At 36.9% G+C, this 24,551-nt stretch overlaps 1 protein-coding gene across 1 annotated transcript in view; it reads left to right on the forward strand.

Moving 5' to 3' along the window:
- Hsc70-5 (Heat shock protein 70 cognate 5) overlaps positions 1 to 24,551 on the forward strand; it is a 177,274-nt gene that overhangs the window by 83,180 nt on the left and 69,543 nt on the right. Inside the window, exons 7-9 of the mRNA XM_067135526.2 lie at positions 1,242 to 1,404; positions 11,999 to 12,154; positions 22,167 to 22,313. Of these exons, the coding sequence (XP_066991627.2) occupies positions 1,242 to 1,404; positions 11,999 to 12,154; positions 22,167 to 22,313 (466 nt within the window). The remainder of the gene's footprint in view (positions 1 to 1,241; positions 1,405 to 11,998; positions 12,155 to 22,166; positions 22,314 to 24,551) is intronic.

The following is a 24,551-nucleotide window of genomic DNA, read 5'->3' on the forward strand; positions in this document are numbered from 1 at the left end:
CTGAGAGCTTGGTGACTATGTAGTTCCCTGAGAGAAGTGCCGAAAACCTGTTTGGCGATACAATAAAAAAGGTCAAAAATAAACGTCTAACATTGGACATAATGTAGATATTTTAACAGTATGTATGAAACTGGTTCAGTCTTCAAGGAAGGCTGTTGAAATGCGCTCTGTCTCCCAATTGTCGCAGCCACTCTCTGCTTTGATTTCCGAGGTTTCTATAAATAATACGTGCCAAATACAATGCTAGGATGGTCGTGGTATATTTTCATGAACTTGTGCAATTTCATTATGGATGGGTTTAACTGCAATGCTGGTGAATATGGTATTTTTTCAAGAAACATCCTGTCAAGATGCTCAGAACTCCTCTTGGGGAATCTAGTTATTGTTGGACAATGGATAATACCAAGAACTTGATGAATTCAAAAGAATCTCTTTAGGGTAAACTCTGTTGACAAATATTATCTTAGACTACATTTGCGATCCTTGAAATTAACTAGGCGGATAAAATCTCTTACAGTTCAAGAACATCTGTGCCATTAATTCTTAAATCATGTACCGTCTGGAGTGAAGGAAATAAATTCATGGGATGAAAAACGCCATTTCTGCTCTAGGGAGAGTTCTATTGCGGGAATCGTCAGATTTTATTGGTGTGTATTGGAAAATGTGAAGCACGTGATTGGTGATTAAAGGAGAGGAGTGGTCAAATTGTGATACGCATATCTCTCTCTCTCTCTCTCTCTCTCTCTTAATGCTGCATCTTTTAAGAAGCAAGTAGGTTAACAGGACGATTTGAAACAAAGCAGACTAAGGCGGAAATGTATTGTCACGTCTACTGTGTATAATTGTGATCAGTGATATGAGGGCAGTTGTAATATAGTGGAAAAATTTTGTATTCATATTTGATATTTCATCTTGGAATTTCAAATTCGTTACATAATGGCATTCCTTAAGATCCAAGTTGGATTCCTCCTCCTACCCCATTCCCCACATTGTTAATTTAAATCATGATCATTCTGTACTTTCACTTTTGACATTGGGTAATGCTCTTTGTTTCGCATGAGTATAAATTAATGCACATAGTCTGAATATATTGATATTTTGGCTTACAATTTTCAAGACTCCTTGTATTCAAGATATATGGATAGCAGTGTGTTCATGTAATCGGTGTACTGAAAAGTAGTTTGCTCGAAGATGAGCGCAAAATATTCCCACTATTTTAATTGAATGTTCGTTTATTTCAGAATTGCTGTGTATGATCTGGGTGGTGGAACATTTGATGTGTCTATATTGGAAATCCAGAAAGGAGTTTTTGAAGTTAAGTCCACAAATGGTGATACATTCCTGGGTGGTGAAGATTTTGACAATGCTCTGGTTAATTATTTGGTCAAAGAATTTAAAAAGGAGGTAATGTTTTCATTCTGTTTAAGAGTTGTGAATGCTATGTTAATACACAGTGCTCCTCTATTTCCATAATTGCTTGTAGTTTATTTTTTGTAGCCCATTTTTAAAAATTTTAAAATTATATTCATATATACATTCATTCAATTATATATATTCTGTATAATTATTCAGCTCTAATGACCAATCTGGTGTAAGAATATCAGGAACTTGAACCAATCAGCAGCTGTCTGTTGCAAGAGTATTATCGTTTCCTTATTATTGCAGTTATGTGCCCTTGTTTTTATATAAATTCGGCAGAATAGCACAATCTTCTTTATATATCATCATATTTCTCTCCAATAATACATTCATGTATGGGGTGTTGCTCTGATGAAGCAGACAGCAAACTTGTTGTTTGTGGCCCAAACCGTTTAAATGCAAGGATATGAGAGGATATTTCTGTCCTGAAAGTTTTTTTTTTTCTGTATAATGTATGAATATCTATGTACTTAATTTACTGTATATTTATGCACTTTTTAGTTATTTGCTAAATAGTCAAAATGAATACAGCTTGAGTTCCAGATTCTCTAAATTCTGTTGCTCTCGTTATGTTGCTACAGGTAATCATTCAGTTTGGTTTATGTATCCACAAATAGTAGCCAACTGCTAGCACCTGAGCAGATGACTGTTACATTATCTGAACCTTGATTCTGCTGTAGCTCATTCTTGCCTCTATAAAGCACAGTGTTTGTAGGCTGTAAAATTACAGGGTATTTCTGGGATTTCTTGTGTTAGCCAAACTGACAATGTTGATTTTCCTCATGTATATATCTTCCTTCCTACATCTAGTTTTTGTGTTAATTCTCCTGGAATACCTTTTCTATTATGCCTCTGGTAATAAATGTACCCTTACTGTAAAGGTATCTAGTAAGAGGAACACTTGAAATAAAGTTTTGTCCAGTGGTAACCGTTGTTTACAAGGCTGCTCAAATTTAACAACACTACAATAGTGTAATGTAAGCCTTCTCTAACTTCTTGTTCATCTTCCATAGATTTTGCTCCTTTATAACAATGGAAATTCGTACAGTAGTTTGAATTTGAATCACAAAGAACCGAAAGTTTGATACCCCACTTGTGGTGGTGTTTATTTGGAATATGTTGCAACAGTCCAGTATGACTTTCCTCAACAGATATTTGCTGGTGAGGGGTGTAAAAGTATTGGAAAAGATTAACGTGATTTACTAAAAGTGGAAATTTTCCGCATGGATCATAATTCAGTTCATTCTTCTTGGCCAACTTTCCATTGTCAACTAAATGGAACAAATCTAGTTCTGGTGAACATTTGCTGAAACCAGGGAGAACTTGGCGAAGAGTTGGCACACCAGTATGACTTGATTGTCGGTTTCCTGTTCGAGCCCATATGGAACAGAACGATAACGAAGGCTCTCATCTCTGTCATTGTCACGGGAATCCACGAGTGAAATAGACTTGATGGAGAAAGATTTTCCTGGGATGTTATAAAGTTCCTTGTGTATCTGTCTCTGTAACCATAAGTCGAAAGAGGCTAGCTGTAAGAAATGAATTAAAATAAGCCACTGGTTTTGATTAAGGTGAAGGGCAGTGTTTAGGTCCTGGGGATTCCATGAAGTAAAAACTGTGAGAGAACTGGATTACTATCTATAGATATCTTTGTCCAGTTAGCATGCTCATTACTTTCATCTGAACTTACTGTGTGTGTCACTCAGCACATGTCTGTCAGCGTTATTAGTCACGCAAGATCTAACTTCAGCACTTTCACTGCCTTCGTACTTACTGCTGGCAGCATTTTTGTATTGTAATCAGGCTGTTGAAGGCTGAATTGGATCAAAACATGGGTCTAAATCACAGTAATCTGATAAATCCAACTAGTCATTGTCAGAGTTCTTGTGTAGAGTTCTGGCTCCAATTTGCTTCTTGTCATACGTTTACAAGAAACTATGATCCACAAAGGCGATGGCTGTATCTCTTGAAACTGAAATCAGCACTCAAAATAATTATCCACTTGGGATGGAGATACCACAAATGAACAAATGATAAAACTGACTAGATCAAACAAGGTTACTTGCTGCCACATGTTTGTTGAAACAGCAGCAGAATGCACTGCTCAGTGATAAGGTTAGCGTGGTCTGATGCTCTGCGTGAGACGTGCTGCACTATTTGTTGGTGTTCATTTTGTACTTTGATTCCCATAATCAAATCTTAATCTAACACTTAATATAGCATCATATTAGTCATGTGTTCGAATATTTGGCCTTTTTTATTCTAACGACAATATATTGCCAGCTTTTTTTTTTTTTTTTTTGCCAGTGTGACCATTGACTGTATATCGTCATTAGCCTTTCTTGCTAGGATTGTCACTGACAAAATAGTCAGCTGGTCCTGTAAGGGTTAATAAATTACAGAAGTATTTTGGAATGGCTATTGGACGTAATAAGTGTTGAAGAATGAGGCGGTCTGATTGGGCTGTCTTATTTCTTGTTGTTCAAATATACTCTAAACCGAACCACAGACTTTGCCCCTAAGGAACTGATATATGGTAGAAGTTCAACAAAGCACTAGCAGCAGATCAAACATGGTGGTTACCATAATGCTATCTTCTAGAATTTAAGGGTGTTTTCAGGGACCTATCTGATGTACAGTTCACATGGGTTCACATGGTCATACCCAAAATCCTTAAGCATATAATGTCCAACAGGTTTGTTTTGTCCTCCACAGTGACTAAGGGCCGGTTCTACCACTTACTGGTAAAGTAGCGCGTTAACTTGCCCTCCGCGTAAAAGGATGTTTCCGTTCGACCACTCCCCGGTAGCGCTATTGGCAGCATAAATCGTAGTTACCCGGTGCGTAATTTATCGGCCACTTCGAGGGCCTGATAAGACTTTACCTTGATATACTAACAATTTGTTGGTTATTTTGATCCACCTTTTCAATACAAATTACAGTTTGTGTTGCTAAGTTGTAATGTTACAACACTAATTTACCGGGACATGTTTCGCTTTTATTCACAAGCATAATCAGCCTATACAATTTCCTCAAGGTTTGTCATATTTGGATTGTTGTTCAAATTTCATTACATTGAATGTAAATCTAATTTCAGTGATAACAATATTTAAAACACAAGAATAATATACACATTAAAAATTATGACAATATGATTTGCAATGTTAAAAAGGAGTAACTCTTAATTCTAAAACACATTGACGTCCAAAACCGTTTTTACAATTTGAAAATTTGGCTAAAAATTGTTTGCAATGTTAAATTGATTCAACTATAATTTGGCATTAAAATTTGAGTCATAAATGGACGGTGTTATGCATCAACCGGCTAAGCGACAATTTTCCAAAAACGGAATACTGCCACCATCTACCGCCTAAGGGATCGAACTAACTGCTCAAATACTCACGGAGCTCTGTTTGAATTTAAACAGATGTAACGGAAGAAAAACATAAGCGCCACTATCATAATGCGGGGTTACAAGTTATGCATCAACCGTCTATGCGCCTTATTGAAAGGTCTGATTCGGCAAGTGGTATATGGCGTTTTGTAACATCCGGCTAAACGACTCTCCCGAAATATTAGCTGGCAAGCTGATTTTAGTAGCCTATGTTGGAAACACTGTTTGTTTATTAAGAATTGGCGGGCTGTCTCTAGAATTGTAGTGGTGTGGTGTGCTCGTCACTCTTAATCTTGCATGACGACGAGAACGCAAAAAATACTTGCGTTATTGTCCGTGGAACAGTTGGAGGAGATTGAAAGTAGAACTGAAAGTGACATGTCCTATATATCACAGGTATTAAGTACGAGTTATTGTTATACAGTGCATTATCATGAGTGCTTGCTAGTTTTTACTGGATATAAGTGTACAGTTGCCTGTTTTGATTTATGTAACTTAATTTCACAAAGCAGTTTAGTAATAGTAATACGTACAGCATGGTCATAAGCTTTCATTAAGTTAGTAATTAATTAAGTCGCCCGCTAAGGCCTTGAAGTAGATGCGTTAGCACAGGTGGTAATGGTGTGCCTGGAAGGATGTGGGTTCGATTCCTCATCAGTTAGTCAGCATTTCTTTTTCTGCTATTTGTATTACGACTTCATCATTTATTTGCTCTTTTCCTCGAAGGATGGGTTATTGGGCGAGTGAGTCGTTTTCAACTGATATTGTGGTGTTCTCCCTCGAGTATGTGTAAATTTAATCATTTCCTTTGATATACGCGTTCACGTTGCAGAATATTAGACGATTAGATTATTAGAATTCTTTATATCTTACGTAAAGCCTTGGGGAAGTAACGTATTATGTTATTGCAGGTAGCAACAAGCCGCATGGCTGGAGAAAACGAGGATACTCTGTCGCCTGCAGCAAGCTGCGCTGTAGAAAGAAGCCAATGGGAATCATTTTCAAGTGACCCTGCTGAACTTACCCCTCTGTTACCTGCTGCACACGATAATTGCGATATTTTATTCCAGTGTGGTGAGGATGTACTCGCACCTACATCAAAAAATGACTTTTTCAGTGTGCAAGATACCGAAAATTCTCACACGTATGATCCAAATTTACGAAACAACGGTAATGATTCAGTACAGGAAAGTAATGTAACAGACCAACATGCCACTGTAGAGAACTGTCAAGCCACGTCTGAAGTGAGGTTTAGTAATAATAATTGTTTCGGAAATTGTCAACTCTGTTAATAATGTGAAAGCTGGAAATGAAAGTGTCAACGATTCCGTAGCGATCGCTGATTCGCCTTCATTAAATTCAGGAAATTTGATCAGAGCCCGTATATCTGAAGGGAGACCAAGAAGGGGACGAGAAAAAAAGTATCTGATCAGAGCAGGGACGACAGAAAAAAGAAATGCCAGCTAAAGGAGTCATATGTTAGCCAACGTGGGAAGGTTGTCGATGCTAAAGAATTTCGAGACTTCCATTGCCAGGATAAATGCCATGAAAAAGTAGGTGTAGAAGAAAGAAGGAAGGAATTCAATAATTTCTGGAGTTTGGAGTCTTACGAAGCTAGGGTTTTGTTCATTTCTAGCAAAGTATCCATGGTCGAGGTAAAGAGAAAGAGAGTCAAGGGAACAAGCAGAAGAACCTGCACTAGAATTTACACTTTGGCGGGTGTGCGAATGTGCAAACGAATTTTTACTCAAACTCTTAGAATATCTGGGGACAGGATCGATGCATATATGAAAAAAACAAGAAATTTCAAAGTGATTAAAGTTGGTAGGGGGAAATCTAACGCTGTAAATAGATTACACGAAGGTAAGGTGGCCGAAGTAATCAGCCACATAAACCAATTCCCTAGGTATAAGTCACACTATTGCAGGGCAGAGACTAGTAGTGACTTCCTCCCATCACATGTCACTATTCCGGTCATGTACGGCCTCTACAGAAACTAATATTCGGAGCCTGTGTCAATGTCCTCCTACAAGAAAATATTTTATACTAAATTCAATCTGAGGCGCAAAGCACTTAAGAAAGACACCTGCAGTGTTTGCGATTCTCTGAATGCTCAACTGAAAGGTCATGAGGATTCGCTTGACCTAAGGCAACAACTGGAGATCCATCAAGAGCTAGCGGAAAGGGCGCGTTCCGAAATGAAGAATGATATGAAGCGTGCTGCTACGATCGAAGATTTAGCGGTTCTGACATTCGACCTCCAGCGGACTCTACCTTTGCCAAAAATCTCCACTAATATAGTATTCTACAAACGCGTATTGTGGTTGTACAACTGTAGAGTTCATGATGGAGGGTCAAATAAAGGCTACTGCTATGTCTGGGTAGAAGGGCAAGCTGGCCGTGGAGCACAAGAGATAGGGTCTTGTCTCAGACAACATATCATGGAAAATTTAGACGAGGGAAAGAAACATCTAATATTGTGGTCAAATTCTTGTGGGGGACAGAATAGGAACATAAAGCTTGTTCTTATGTTGAAGAGTATCCTGGCTTCACATCCAACATTAGAAACCATTCGAATGAAATTTCTAATACCTGGGCACAGTTTCTTGCCCAATGATGATGACTTCGGAGACATAGAGTGCTCCTTAAAGTTTCAGCAGCGGCTGTACACTCCTGATGATTACATACAAGTCATGAAGCAATGCCGTAGAAAAAAACAAATTTATAGTAAAAGAGATGAAGATAGAAGACTTCGTGGGATCTGCTTGTTTAGAAAAGAAGGTAATGAACAGGAAGAAAGACGTTGAAGGTAAGACTGTCAGTTGACTGAAAACCAGGGAAATTGAAATCGAAAAGAAAAAACATTCACTTATTTTGAAAACGTCTTTCAATAGCAGTGAAGGTCAGGAAATTTACTTGAAAAGAAAAAGCTCATCACGTCTGAGTGATCACGACGTATTTCGGGATGACAGTCTAGAACTTCTATGGCCTAATGGGAAGCCAATATCAGAACCCAAACTGAAAGACTTGAAGAGTATCATGCATCTCATTCCAAGTGACTGTAGAGGTTTCTATGAAAAACTGTATTCAAATGGCGGAACATATGACGATATAGATGGTTTTGACGAAAACCTTGATTTTACACTGCAAACTGAGAGTGTGTGAGAAATGAAAATGAAAAACTAATGTATGTGATTCAAATGTGTCCTTTGTATTTCTGTAACTAGATTTATATTTTGTTACCTAGTAACCTAGTAAACACTTTCTACTATTCACATAGTCCTATTAATGTATGTTTTTGTAAAATTCTTATACAATACAATAGTAATAGGTATTGAAAATCCAATATTTTATTGCTGGTTCTTGGTTATTAACAACAAAATCTCACATAGTGGCGCTTAACTTGTTGTTGCATAACTACAAGTTCCGTAACCCTGAGCATCACAACGTTAACCGCCGCAGTTTGGTGCTTAGCCGCCTGATGCATATCTTCGACCCGTAAACTGCAAATACGGCTAAGTTAAATTTTAGGAAAACAAAGAAAATATTGCTCTGAATGAATTTTCGTGTGATTATTAGCATTGCGTGCACTTCATTACGTACCTGTACCAAATATTGATTTATTTTGTCTAAAATATCTCTTCTAAGATGGTTTTAAATGTGAAAACTTTTGAACGCGTTTTGCTCAAAACCAAGATTTGACGCTTAGCCGGTTGATGCATAACACCGTCCAAATATAAATATTGGATGTTAATATATAGGAGACATAGTTTCTGAAGTGCGTTTGTTTCTAGAATACAGTAACATTTCAGTATTGAGAATTTTAGTTAAGAATTGTGCTCTCTAAATAATGTTATTTAAAAAGACTGTAATTTTGCATTATGCGCGATTAGTCATGATGATAATCTAGAATTGAAGTCTTGCGTTCGTTGGAAAATGGCTTCTAGATTTGATGAGGCTTGCTGCTGCAGTTTGGCAATTTGATCAGAGGAAGTATTGACATATTTAATTCTTGTTTGTAGCGACCAGACTCTCCGTTGGCCCTGAAAACACCCTTAAATTCTAGAAGATAGCATTATGGTAACCACCATGTTTGATCTGCTGCTAGTGCTTTGTTGAACTTCTGCCATATATCAGTTCCTTAGGGGCAAAGTCTGTGGTTCGGTTTAGAGTATATTTGAGCAACAAGAAATGACAGCCCAATCAGACCGCCTCATTCTTCAACACTTATTACGTCCAATAGCCATTCCATCTTCCAACAGAGAGTCTGGTCGCTACAAACAAGAATTAAATATGTCAATACTTCCTCTGATCAAATTGCCAAACTGCAGCAGCAAGCCTCATCAAATCTAGAAGCCATTTTCCAACGAACCCAAGACTTCAATTCTAGATTATCATCATGACTAATCACGCATAATGCAAAATTACAGTCTTTTTAAATAACATTATTTAGAGAGCACAATTCTTAAATAAAATTCTCAATACTGAAACGTTACTGTATTCTAGAAACCAACGCACTTCAGAAACTATGGCTCCTATATATTAACAACCAATATTTATATTTATGACTCAAATTTTAATGCCAAATTATAGTTGAATCAATTTTATTTTAACATTGCAAACAATTTTTAGCCAAATTTTCAAATTGTAAAAAACTGTTTTTTGGACATCAATGTGTTTTAGAATTAGAGTTACTCCATTTTAACATTGCAAATCATATTGTCATAATTTTTAATGTGTATATTATTCTTGTGTTTTAAATATTGTTATCACTGAAATTAGATTTACATTCAATGTAATGAAATTTGTAACAACAATCCAAATATGACAAACCTTGAGGCAATTGTATAGGCTGATGATGCTTGTGAATAAAAGCGAAACATGTCCCGGTAAATTAGTGTTGTAACATTACAACTTAGCAACACAGCTATAATTTGTATTGAAAAGGTGGATCAAAATAACCAATAAACTGTTAGTATATCATAGCATAGTTCAATACGGGTCTAATAATGAGATTAGTTACATGTAATAAGACTTTACCTGCCGGGCAAATTTCGAGAGCTGAACATTATTAGCTGTATTTCTGGTGACATACAACTTAAATTAGCTTAGTATACTGAAAAAAGCATGATACTGTAAGAGTGTATTGCAGGATTTTGAACATTAATGCTTCCCTTGAGTTGCAACGGTCACGCCAGCCTCTCGCGTTGGTAGCGTAGGGAACACGTTTTATACGTCAAGCTTTTGCAAAGAAACTCTAAAAGGGTATAAAATCAGAACCTATTAGGAAATCATTTCAAGTGGGCTTTAAATTTCTACTTTTCAGTTTTCAGACACCAGGTATAACTTAGTTTATGCATCCCAGTTACATCAACCTTTCTCGTAACACAATGGCTAACACGCTTACTTCATATCGTGAGGTATGGAGGTTCGAGTTTTTATTATGACGATTCTTTTTTATTTTCATTATTATGTATTAATCTGTATGCCTCTTTTCATATGTTCTTTTGTTAATATATTTCATTGAAATGTTTAATCACAATATTATGTTATGACTAATATAGCATATAGGACTGTCGCCCATGTAGCAGATTCCCTATAGTTGTTTACATAGTCTTCTTGTAAATGATTTCGAAGAAATTGGAAACTATTCCATTCCCGAATTCCTCTTCCTATGAATGGATATTTACCCCGATTAGTTCTTTAACAGTACCTTCCAACTTTATGAAGATGAAGTTAATCATTAGAATGAAATGCATTATCAATAAATAGAAGCATGTGGAACTAAACGAGGTCACAGCGCTAGTTGCAAATAGAGCATCGTGGAGATACTTAATCAAATCACAGAAGCCTGCAGATAGAATGCTCAAATGCAATAAGTCCGTAAGGAAGATGCGTGTGTGTGTGTGTGTGTGTGTATATATGTATATGGAAGCGTGTAAAAAAGAGTTAAGAACAACGGCAGGGAAGGAAAATGTTTAAATGTAAATTAGAAAGACGATGAAAACCTGTGTACCTTCTATTACGGAGCGAGCGACTTGACCAATCTACTGCGAGAATGTTTCCAAAAACGCTGCCTTACATGACAGGTTATAACTGGTGTAAGAAAATGTAATATCGAGATTTTAATCCCAGTTAGGTATTGATTTTGAAGCTCATAGATTAAAATCACGAAAGCTTGACATAAATCGTGGTCCATAACTCTTATTAGGCTTTTTGGTGATAATCAGCAGAAGCAAGCACAGGAAAATAAGACTATCGAAATGAGCTTCATACATCTGACCATAGATAGCACCACACTCGAAAGCGAGAAGTCGCTGAATATCAGTCTAGCCAACTCCGTATATCGGTGTCTAGCTCCGGGTAGCTACCCAGCGCTTGCGCTTGCGCTTACTGTGGCACGCAAGGCAAAGTACCAGCTGATTTACACCCCCAGGTAGTATACCTCCCGGGCAGCTGCCAGCCACTTTACCAGCAGATGGTAGAACCGGCCCTAAGCCGTTCAGTAAGCCTTCTTCAGGATGCGGGAAGTCGCCTCGCCAGGTTCGCTTCCTCCCTCTGTATGATGCATTTTCAGCAATGTGAGCTTTCTGCTTCAGGGCTGTCGACAGCGTGGATGATGATGGAATCGTGAAAGTGTTTATTACAGTTTTTTCACTCCACTTCCTACAGCCTCAGTAATTTTTTTAATTTTTTTTTTTTTTGAGTAATACATACATACATAGATACATACATACGTTATGCTGTATTGGGTAAACAGTGGAGTGTCGCCAACAGTTAAATGGCTAAAAAATTCAAATTATAGTGTGTTTAGGGGCAGTCTGTCATGACAGTCGCTTCAAATTGAGTGTACCAAAACACAAGAATTTTTGCTTTATCAAGGTTTTATTGAGGGGCCAGACAATTGGTTTGATTTATCAAGAAATTTAAATGATCAAGGTTCGAATTAGCAAGAGTTAACTGTACTCATACCTCTGATGTTCGTTTTATTTAGCCTGTTTAGGTATGGAATTGTGTTGTTGCATATTTATATACTTGACTGTCATGTCATTATGTCATTTATATGAAATCCTCATTCCCAAGCATTTTATTACATAAGTGTAGGAGTTCTGTTTTCCTGATAGCTGTGTAAAATAGTTAATATCTTATTCAGTTAACATTATGCTGTTATTTCTTGTTTTACAGCAAGGACTTGACATAGCAAAGGACCCAATGGCTATGCAGAGATTGAAAGAAGCTGCGGAGAAGGCGAAGATTGAACTATCTTCCTCTCTTCAGACAGACATTAATCTGCCATACCTTACCATGGACTCTTCAGGTCCCAGGCATATGAACCTGAAGGTACGTAACCTTGTCATTCTTCCCTAACCGCATACCAAGATAAAGATTTAAGCGTTTTCTGTCTTCCTGTATGAATCGGAATATTAGGCCGTTATGTTTGACCTACATGTATAGTTTCCTTTCATAATTGTTTATTTTTTTACTCTTTTTTTAAATTTTAGAATGCTGAGAATTGAGTAGTCAGCAAAGAGAATTAATGCCAATATTAAATAGACTGAAGGTCGAAGTATGACAGATATCCACAGAAAAAATTGCAAATTGCCAGATACTTCGAATTGTCACACTGTCCAAAGAGATTTGGCTTTGAAAAGTGATCTTGCAGGGTGTGGTTGAGGGCTTAAAGATACCATGAGAGAACTCCAGAACATGTGAATCAGCCAACACTCTATAGTTGTTCATGAAGGGATAGTTGCCTCGTACTTCCTTGTACATACTACCAGTAGTGCATGAGAATAGCTCAAGATGGAGATTTGTGACGTAAGATATTGGTTGTCATTGTAAATTACTTCAGTGCCATCAGTTCAGTCGTATAGTGTGTCCATTATCCTTGAGAGCTATAAATTTTGGAAAATATAAGATTTTGTTTGTCTTTGGAATTAACGAGTTCAGAAATTTTTGATAGAGGCAGGAAAATACTTGACTATATTTCCTGGCTGTTTTCTACTTATTGTGAAGTTTGAGTTTCTTCTGCTGCTTGATAAAATACTGGATGTATTTAAGGCATTCTTGTTTCTTCTCCATCTTTGAACATTTCTTTCAAAAATTTACTGATATTACAGGTAGAGAGCAGGGTCTTGCTAGGTAAGAATGCGTTGAAGGAATACGCATAAGAGATTCATAACACAATCCATTTCTTACCTCTTCTATCTTTTGAATTATCATAATTTTCATTTCCCCTTATCCAGTTCCTGCCAGGTCGAGGTGTTGACGGCACTTCTCAACTGTTGCCTCTCGTTCCACCACTCCTCTTCAGTAATAGCATTCCAGTCCAGCTTTCTTTTTCCTATACTGTTCTTGACAAGACTCCATCTTGTTCCGGGCTTCCCTCTTGCCGTTTTTCCTTTTATCTTAGCCATCAACACTTGTTTTGGTATGCTTTCCTCATCCATCCTCAACATATCCATACCATTTCAGTTTATTCTTCTTCATCCTGTCACTCAGTTTTCTATCCCTATCTCTTTTCTGACCTCAACATCTCTCTCTCTGTCTTCCCTGTCATACTCCTCAGGAACTTCATCTCACTGGCCTGAATTTTACTCTTATTTCTTGCTGTCAAAGTGCAAGTCTCTGATGCATACGTTAATATAGGGCTATAGTACATTTTGGTTATTATCTCTTTACATTTCAGAGGAACTTCTCTATTCCACACCAGTTCCTTACATTCTGGTAGAACGTATTTCCCGCTTGTACTTCTCTGCTGATCTCCTTATCCAACCTTTCATCTTGCAATACAGTAGAACCTCGATAATTCGAAATCGGTTCATTCAAAATCCCGCCTAATTCGAAGAAGCTCTCGTTCCCGGAAACATGAGATACAGTTTTGCATGTTATTTCAATTATTTAATTCGAAATACGGATAATTCATAATTCGAAGTACAATGTCGGCCCCATTACCAAAATTCAGACTTTTAATTCGAAACTGCCTTTACATTTTAAGACAATAGTATTTATTTATTTATTTATTTATTTATTTATTTATTTATTTATTTGTTTACATAGTTCACGCCCACATTGGAGCACTTAAATCAAACCCAAATACATTTACGTTAACAAAGAATTAACTGAAGATTTAGCTTGCATCATCTTTCTTTCCCAAAACCTCTTCATTCTGGCTGACCTGGCTGCCCTTTCTTCATCAGATATGACATATTGTTTGTGTTGTACAGTTTTTAATGACAATCTTATTTGTTTATTCTTGAGAATCCTATTTTCTTTATTTTCAATTTGCTTCATTGTAATATTCAGCTCTTCTAAATCATTCTGAACTTCTTTAAACCAATTATTTTTTGTTTTACTTTTCCAGAAGTAATTAAATAGTTGTTTTATTATCCTATTACCATTTAATCTAGAAAGATGACAGAAAAAGGCAAATCTTCTTTTTCTCATCGTATCTATTATAGATTCACTTTCCCTATAAACCACTGCATTAGGCAATAGTCTCCATTGTCCATCCACCTGATGTTTTTTATTAATGATTGTTCCGAGTATCCTTCTGTCAACCTTTTGCAGTGTATGAGTTGTTGCTTTGGTGTTCAATTTAGATAGTGTTTCACAAGCATAAGTCGCTTCAGGTTTAATGACGGAACAGTAATGTTGAAGTTTAGCATTTATTGAAAGAGTTTTTCTTGTACGTTGGCCATGTAATTCGTTGTGCTTTTTTTAACTTAAATGTTCTGCTCTCTATTGATTTTTTCATTGGTGTTCCCAGTTATAATTTCACCAAGATATTTAAACTTATTCACAATTTTAATTTGTTTGGTATTGGCTAAGGTAATGGTTGGTGCTATAACAGGGAAGGTTCGCATTATTTCTGTTTTTTCATATGAAATTTGCAATCCAACTTTTCTTGCTATGTTATCAAGTTCTTCTATTTGCAATTTAGCTTCTTCCATATCATTAGCAAGTAGTGCAAGATCATCAGCGAATGCTAAACAATTGAGTCTTATTTTTCTGCCAATCTTGATGTTAGGTTGACATCTTATTCCATTCCCGCATGATTTTTTCCAACACACAATTAAACAATAATGGTGAGAGTCCATCTCCCTGCCGAAGTCCAGTATTAATGTCAAATGGCTTTGAGAGTTCATTTCTAAATCTGACTTTAGATTTAGTGTTCTTAAGGGTAATTCCAATAAGGCGAATAAGTTTTGGATGTAAACCAAATTCTTTTAGGATATTCAATAATGACTCACGATGGATACTATCATACGCCTTTTTAAAATCAATAAAAGTGATAACTAACTTTTTGTTTCTAACCCTATGATGCTTCATAATCCACTTTAAACTGATAATTTGATCTGGACAACTTCTCCCTGGACGAAAGCCTCCTTAGTATTCTCCAAATTCACAGTCAAGTTGTTCTTGAATTCTCATGTATAATAACTTTGAAAAATTGTTGGGATCTGATCTATCACCTTTTTTATGTAAAGGGTGTATTATCGCCATATTCCACTCTTCGGGCATTTTTTCAGTATTCCAAATGTCTATGAGGTATTTATGTAAATTCTGAATGGTTTGTGTATTAGCATTCTTCCATATTTCTGCAGTTATACTCCGTACGGCTCTACTTCTAAATTGACGTTTTAGCAGATTTTGGCTCTGTCTGGTGGTTATGCACTGAAGCATGGACATCCAACCAATCCCAAGCTGCCATTCATATCGATTTATATCGGCAGAACACAATCTCGAAACTTAGTTGCCAACTCTAATATTTACATTCGCCACGTGGTTAACCTATCTCGCTCAGCGTGTATGGTATTCGGTACGGTTCATGATCTTTTGCATTTTCCTTCAATATTTAGTGTGTTTTTCATATTGTTGGAGGGTTCTAGTGACTCTGAGATCAGTAGTGTGTTCCCTTTGTAGGCCATAACCTCCTTTCTGTGCCAGCCATTAGCCGTTAGTGATGTGTTAATTCCTCATTCTCTTTTATTGTTAATAATATATTCTCTTTTAGTGCCAGATATTGTTAGAAAGTGTAGTTCTTGTGAATTTGTTTTCAATCCATATTCATTCGTTTTTCTGAGTACTGTATTACAATTTAAAAGGGCTGTTTACCGCGGTCATATTGCAATAGCTGTTCTCGCAGGCGTAGCGCGCTGGAACAGAAGGAAGGCGATGCTCGTTTGTTTTGCTGAACTTCAATTTAGAAGTAAGGCCGTGCGGAGTATAGTTGATTCTCCCCTGAAGCTTTGCAATTTTTAAGTGAATCGATGGCTTTCAACACTTCATTGTAATCTGGTGGTATAACCTTTTCTATTGGTGTTTTATTTTTTGAATGAAGGTCATACTCTAGGTATTGTGTTGGTTTTTCAGTATTAAGTAATTCTTGAAAGTACTGAGCTAAAATTTCTGCATTCTCTTGGTTACTATGTGCCAGTTTTCCATTTGTATTTCTCATCATAAGTGTTGGTGGAGTATAGTTTGATTGGTACTGTCGAAACGTTTTATAAAAATCCCTCATCTTATGTTGTATGAATGCTTCATCTATGGCGTTTAATGATTCTTTGTGATAATTTCTCTTAACCCTTCTGATTTCTTTGGTTGTTTGTTTTCTAGCATTATTTAGTTCTTCACGGGACTTTTCTGTTCTCTTTTGTTGATCATTCAACCATGCTACAGAGTAATTTCAACTCGAAATTTATCCGCTGCGCGTCATAATAGAACACGCGTTCCAGAATGTGGAGGGGTAGCTTTCCTCACTTACACTAACTTCGGTGGGTCTACAGTGCACTTCATGATTGCTAAATTGAATGAAATTACAATTCTTTTGTATTCAACCTTTTAAGGAACGCCGTAATATCACGCAACAGGCAGTGTGCGGAAAAACTGAATCCGCGAACACTGGCGATGCCGACAATTGATGAAAAAATGTGGCTCATATAATAAATTTGTTGGCACCGAACAATATTGTCATTACAATATTTAAAAATTAAGAGGGTTCCTCCTATTCAATACAAAGATGTTTATTAATGTGAAAGAATCACATATCGTTCACATGAGGATTCTTTCAATATTTAAAAATTAAGAGGGTTCCTCCTATTCAATACAAAGATGTTTATTAATGTGAAAGAATCACATATTGTTCACATGAGGATTCTTTCACATTAATAAACATCTTTGTATTGAATAGGAGGAACCCTCTTAATTTTTAAATATTGTAATCCCACTTCAATACGGATCATGAAATTTCTAAATATTAATATTGTCATTGCTGGTGAAACTGCATTGCTTTATTTTAATGGTAGCCCAAACGGTCTTATGGTTTTAAAGGATAAATTGCCAGCTGGGAAATCGTACAAGGGTGAGGGATGGGGGTTGTAGTGCGTTGCAATGCACATGGACACGCGAGATACTTTATCCCCTCGTCATAGGGAAGTTCGATAAGCTACAATGTTTTAAGGGCGTCGGGTACTTTCCATGCCTGTACAAAGCATCTAAAAATGCAAACAGTACAGAAATCCAAAAAATAATGCATTTGCACAGGGGAACCGGCTTAATTTATCCTCGTCCTTGAATTGTGCGATTTTTTTTCTTTAGTTGCGTGAGGTTATTTTTGCCAGTGATTTATCAAAGTGCATTATTTGAACATTATAAATGCACCTTGTTGGATACATTTCGGAATTTTTTTTTTCCATGGCATTTGAAAGGTTTAAACTGTGCGTCGAGGTGATTGCATGTATTAATGGGTCTTAGAATACTTTGTGACGCGGCAAGTGTTTACATTTCTGAAGTACGAGAGAAGTCTCATGACGGGAAATCGTACAAGGATAGTCATAGGAAAGTTCTATTTTAAGGTAACCCATGAGTGAATTTTCGTGAAAATCGATTAAAAAATTGAAATTTTGATTTTGACGTTATAAAATACCCCAGGCCTTCTTCTATCCAAATATTGCATCGCCGAACCTCAATAGCCATTTTTAAAGTCCCCACAGCGATTTAAATGTCTTGCAGAGCCCACTTCTTCACTCCATGCATCACTTAGTTTTCATTTACATTTTCGTTGCATTGTATTTAAATGCAAGAAGCGAGGTTCTACCAGTGGAAAGGACCATAGAAAGAAGAAGATTGCTAAAGCATCAGGAGAGCAGGAGAAAAAGAAATCTGAGGGCCCCACATATGTACCAGGAGGATTTTAGTGTGTGTAGTGCAAGCAGATCTTTAATTGCTGTTTTCTCATACTTCAAATTTTCAGTACCTTCCTGCATATAAAATGTCCCTTGCGTTAGTTTTTGAGATAGGCAATTCAAAATTGATACATTAGTTCACAGATATATTATGAATTAAAACTGCGAACAGTTTTCTTCTGGAAAGAAATTTACTATTATTCTTTTTCAAATTACTATTTTTTTTTTTTGCTGATATTTAAGGAAAAATTTATGAATGCATAAATTTAAAAAATTGTAGTGGATTATCATTAACACATTTAAACCAAAGGCAATTTTTAAAAGTGCATGTTTGATGAATATGTTGAAAAAATCAAAATTGCAATACGAGGAACTTTTTCTATGGCGTCCCATAAAAATTAAGTAATTTGACCATATCTTCTGAACCATTAAAGCTACTGAATTGAAAACTTATAAACAGTCTTCTGATATCATATTACATCTTCGGTATAAATTTCAAAAATATTGCTTTGATAGTTTAGGACTTTTCAATTTCACTCATGGGTTACCTTAAGGTCATCGGGTACTTTTTGTGTAAATACAAGGCATCTAAAATGCATACAGTGTAATCCAATTAATAAAGCACTTGCACATGGGAGCCAGCATAGATTTCTCCTCGTCTTTGAATCTTGCTTTTTTTTTTTTTTTTTCCCGTTGCGTGAGGTTATGTTTACCAGTGAGATATCCGAGTGCATTATTTGAATACTGTAAATGCACCTTCTTGGATACATTTTGGAAATAGTTCTTTTTTCATGGCATTTGAAAGGTATAAACTGTGAATCAAGGGTAACTGCATGCAGTAACGGGCCTTAGAATATTTTGTAACGCGGCAAGGGTTAGTACTTTTGAATTGCGAATTGGCGGTTAATTCAAAATCACATAATTCGAAGTCTGATTTTTGAGTCCCAACGACTTCGAATTAACGAGGTTTTACTGTATTTCACTTCCCAAATATTTGGAAGTATTCAACAACCTCAAGGTTTTGTCCCCTGATACGATTCCTTTTCCTTCTTTCTCCTCTTGTCATCGCCACTGTTGTGCTCTTCACTCTGATTATTTATATAATTCAGAAATAGTTCATGATTGGATCTTTTATGTTCTTAAGCTTGTTAGGTAGCTGATTTATTTCAGTTCTTGGTCATGAATTGCTGTAAGGTAGCTTCTTTAGCCTTTCATATGACATTATTTACGATAGTCCTAACTTGTCCCTCCTTTCGAAATTTCCAGTCTTCAGATAAAAATACCATTACTTAGTGCACATTTAACTGTGTGGAAATTTTTACTTTTGGGTTAAATACAGTGAAACATCGTTAGTGCGTTCCTCATTAACACTTTTCTCGTTTAGCACGTTGCGGATTCAAAGTCCTGATTCTTATTGTATTAAATCTATATAAAAATACCTCGCTTATCACGGCACAAATTTTCGCTATTACCTCTTGGTGCGATCACATTTTTCTTTCTTATCCTTAAAAATGTTGCGTCATCCCTTATGGAAGGGACGTGATTTCAAACTTGGGTAAGAGCCCTCGCCTCAGTGGCGTGAGAAGGGGAAAAGGCCTTGAATTCTTGAACTTCACAGGATAAATTGCACCTTCAGGGAGCAAGCCATTAACCTCAGATATGCTCAGTTTTGCTTGCTGGGTAGCAGTGAAACTGTAGAATAACACAATGAGCCTATTTTTGCTTGTCTTTCACATTCCATTCAGAAGTTAGAAATGTATTTCGTGTTTAGTTGTACAGTGAAGGGTAGTGAATTTTTCTCGCAATAGCCTACATCTGGAACGTAATCGTGTGAAGTTGACCATCATGGGTCCATATTTGTCTTGTGATAACCTATTTATGGATATGAAAAAAGTCTTGAAATTCCTTACTACTGAACACAAAATTAGTATGTCAGCAAGTAGACTGCCATCCACATCTCCAAGCTTGCAGAATTAGCGTGAATGTTGAAACTCACCTTCCAGTTTCGACTCGATCACTTGATTGGTCTTGGTCGGTTGGAAGTTCTGTTTCATTAAAAATAGTGGCCAAAGTCATTCTGTTGCAGTCGCTCATTGCTGTATATAACCTGCAATTCATTGTCTAAGTATGTGACCAGAAAAATGTTTAATAACCTTGTGGTCCGAAATAAAAGGCTTCTAAGATTTGTTTTAGAAAGAGTGCGATCTGCAATAATAATTTGATATTTTTATGGGGCCCGTTGAAATGTTTTCATATTTGTTTGGTGTTTTTAACACTTTCCAGTGCACTATTATCTTATAAGCATCACTGTAATAAGTTTTCATATTTCGTTTTTTTCACACCTTTCAATACTCTCCTCACAGTTTTCACTGTACCTGCGATTATGCGGTGTAAAATCCCATTGTCAGAAAAAAATCATATCTAGTGTTTCCATATCCCTTTTGGATAGTTTTTATTCATGTGCAGTAAAACCTCGATAATTTGAAATCGGTTAATTCAAAGTCCTGCCTAATTCGAAGCAGCTCTTGTTCCCGGAAACATGAAGTACGATTGCGCATGTTATTTAAATTGTTTAATTCGAAATACAGATAATTAGCAATTCGAAGAATGTCTGTCCCATTACTGAAATTGACTTTTAATTCAAACTGCCTATATATTAAAAAAAATTTTTTTTGCAGAGTAATTTAAATTCGATATTTATCCGTATTATGATAGAACGCGTCTTCTGGAACATGCTGGGGGTAGATTTCAGTATTTTCACTCACTTAGGTGTGTCTACAGTGTGCTTCATATTTGCTAAGTTAAGAGTAAAATTGTAATTCTTTTGTATTCAGCGTTTTAAGGAACACCATAATATCACTTAGCAGGCAGTGTGCGGAGAAGCAGAATCCACGAACACAGACGGCGCCAACAGTTGGCGAAAAAGCGTGGCTCATATAATCAATTTGTACGCACCGAATACTGCCAATGCCGATGAAACTGCATTGTTTTTTTTAAATGCCAAGCCCAAGCGGACCTACGATTTTATAGGGGGGAAGTGCCAGCTGGGAAATCGTACGGGGGGGGGGGTCATTGCAATGTGTTGCAATGCACACGGAAGTGCGAGACTTCTTCCCCTCGTCATAGGGAAGTTCAATAAGCCACACTGTTTTAAGGGCGTCGGGCACTTTCCGTGCAAGTACAGGACATCTAAAATGCATTCAGTACAGTAATCCATTGAATAAAGGACTTGCACAATTTGTCCTTGTCTTTGAAACGTGCAGTTTTTTCTTTCAAAGTGTGAGGTTATGTTTGTCAGCGATTTATTCAAGTGCATTATTTGAATACAAATGCACCTTGTTGGATACATTTCGGGAATAGTTTTTTCCAAGGCATTTGAAAGGTTTAAGCTGTGAATCAAGATGATTGCATGCATTAATGCGTCTTAGAATACTTTCTGGCGGGAAATCATACAAGGATAGGCGTGTCACTGTACTGTGTTCGAATGCAGACAGAAGCGAGAGACTTTCTCCCCTCGTCGTAGGGAAGTTCGGTAAATCACGATGTTGTAAGGGCATCGGGTACTTTCCATGTAAGTACAGGACATCTAAAATGCTTTCAGTTCAGTAATGCAATGAATAAAGGAGTTGCTCAGGGGAGCCGGCTTAGATTTCTCCTAGTCTTTGAATTATGCTTTTGTTTTCTTTCGTTGCGTGGTGTTATGTTTGTGAGTTATCCACCTGAGTACTGTATTGTGAATTTGAATACTGTAAATGCACCTTGTTGGATACATTTTGGAATTTTTTTTTTTTTTTTTTTTTTTCATGGCATTTCAAAGGTTTAAACTGTGAATTAAGGTTAATTTCATGCAGTTTAGGTCTTAGAATATTTTTTAATGTGGCAAGGGTTGGCATTTCTGAATTAAGAGTTGGCAGTTAATTCAAAATCACGTAATTCGAAGTCCAATTTTGCGTCCCAACGATTTCAAATTAATAAGGTTTTACTGTATTCAGTTGTATGTTTTCTCGCATAACATGTTCTTTTTCCTTGTCCCCTGCAGAAATGTCTTAACGAGGTTTTACTGTAGTAAAATTTTCCAATGTCCGTTACATTTCTATTTTCATTTAAGTATTGTCTTGAGTACATTGCAAATTTTAAAATAATTTACTTTTATTGCTACTTTTCAGCTAACACGGTCTAAGTTTGAGAGTCTTGTTGGTGACCTGATCAAGAAGACTGTATCTCCATGCCAGAAAGCCTTACAGGATGCTGAAGTGGCCAAATCTGATATAGGGGAGGTCCTCCTGGTTGGTGGCATGACTAGAATGCCAAAAGTAAGTCCTCAAACTATAGTTGCATCTGTGAAAGTGAACTTCTGATGTATGAAGGAATCTTAGTCATGATTTGTATATTGTTACATATTTTTCCCTGCAGAATTTGGCAGAAGAGAAATTGCTTAGATTGTTGGTGTTCTAAGAGATGCTTAGAACTGCTTGATTGTAAATGCTTTTGGTGTTGATGTGGGGATTAGAGTATCTGGGATATCAAAAATTGTCCAGAAGTTTGGGGAAGACTATACCAAAGAAGAAGTGTTTACCATATTCTTATAAATCATTTTTCCCGTGTATGTTGTACTGTATGTCCATATGACTTTCCTCTGCATGTGGTGGACAAAACTGCCAGAAACACAAGTATTGAAGTTCATGAAGATTCTTCAAGATTAAGGGACTCTCATAAAGATGCAATGCCATTTTTAAGACCCTTAAGGTGGAAGTGCTGTATCAATATTATTAATTGCAGAATTGATTGAAAAATATGGCTTCCAGTTGAAGTAACTAAATAAAGTTCTGGAAACTCGATTGTAAAATTACCGTTGTTTAGCTCGTGTGCGGCATTGACTCGTCAGTTGGATACCGCACCTTTGGAAGACTGGCCGGCTAGCGTGCCGATGGAGATGCAACTGCAAGCTGTTGATATGCTCAATGCGTTGCTAAGATATTGCGTGAGAAATATCTACTTGTGATACCGTATTTCACGGCATAATTGTCGCACTTTTTATACCAAAATTTTCAAACAAAATTGTAGGGTGCGACCATTATACGATGAATATTTAATACCAGTATTTGTATTACTCAAAAAATGTATTTATAACTAAATTGTATTTGATACAAATTTAAGATGCACGTAATACTCGCGTTTATACATCAAAATAATTAAAATAGTCTAAAACAAAATTCATAATTTTTCGCAACAATTCGGCGAACGTTTTTCCAACCTGAAAATAAAAATGAACGTATTAAGTTAATTTGTCATTAATTTTAGTATTAAAGTTAAAATATTACACTTGCAAAAAATTATCGCTTTGTTGTGAAATGCGGACTTACCGGTACGCAATTTATTCCAAATCTTCGGTGTCGCTATCGCAGGTTTCGCTATCTGATGCGCCGTCCTCGCCTCTGTTAATACCAGTATCAGATTCTTCGTCTCCCTGCCACACTGCGTCATCTTCGGAACCGTCTAGTGTATTCGAAATCCCAGTCCTTTTGAAGCTCTTGGAGACTAGTTCAGGTGGTATAAGATCCCAACTCTTCTTCACCCACGAGCATAACAAGTCCAAGGGTGGACGCCTGATATTTCCGGCGGGCGTCAATTGCTGATCGCCGCTCATCATCCACTCGTTGTAAAATCGACGTAAGTGGTCTTTAAAGGGTTTATTAACACATACGTCTAGTGGCTGCAAAGCAGATGTTAGGCCACCAGGAATGACTATCTGTCGTGTCTTATTTGTAGTGAGAATTTGCTTCACTTCGTTCACTAGGTGATCTCGGAAACTATCTAAAACAAGCAGAGCTGGTTGTTTTAGTAGTGCACCAGGTCTTCTATTCAACACAGTTTTAACCCAGTCCAGCATGAGTTCTACGTCCATCCAGCCCTTTGGTTGCACTCGTACATGAATTCCACGGGGAAACTGTATATTCTTAGGCATCGTTTTCCTCTTGAAAATGATGTAAGGTGGCAACTTTCTCCCGTCAGCTGTAATGGCTAGCATTGCCGTGCATCGCAACTTCTCACTACCGCTGGTTTTCATTAATACACTCCGTGATCCTTTTAGCGCAATAGTGCTGTTGCAAGGCATATCAAAAAAGATTGGAGTCTGATCGGCATTACCGATTTGAGAAAGCAAGTACGAAGTTTCCTTGCGCAAACGTATGACAAATCGGTGAAAATTTACAATCTTGTCCGTGTAATCAGCAGGCAACTTTTGGCTTAGTGTTGTTCTCCTTCGCACTGATAAATTGTCGTCGCATGAACCCCTTAATCCACCCACGAGTCGCCTTAAACCGGGTTACCGGTATGTTGTGTTTGCGCGCTACCTCCTCTCCCTTAATTTGTACTATTTCATATGATGCACTGCAGCCATTGTTACATATTTCACTGACGTACCTAAACACTTCTTCGTCAATTATAGGAAACTTCCCTGTTTTAGGACCTCTAAACGCGCGTCTAGAAGGGTTTGTGCTTTTTAGCTTGTTTTTTACTTTCCGCCAGTCACGCACCAACTTTTCACTCAC

The sequence above is a fragment of the Anabrus simplex genome, chromosome 1 (genome assembly GCF_040414725.1).
Source record: "Anabrus simplex isolate iqAnaSimp1 chromosome 1, ASM4041472v1, whole genome shotgun sequence".
NCBI classification, from domain to species: Eukaryota; Metazoa; Arthropoda; class Insecta; order Orthoptera; family Tettigoniidae; genus Anabrus; species Anabrus simplex.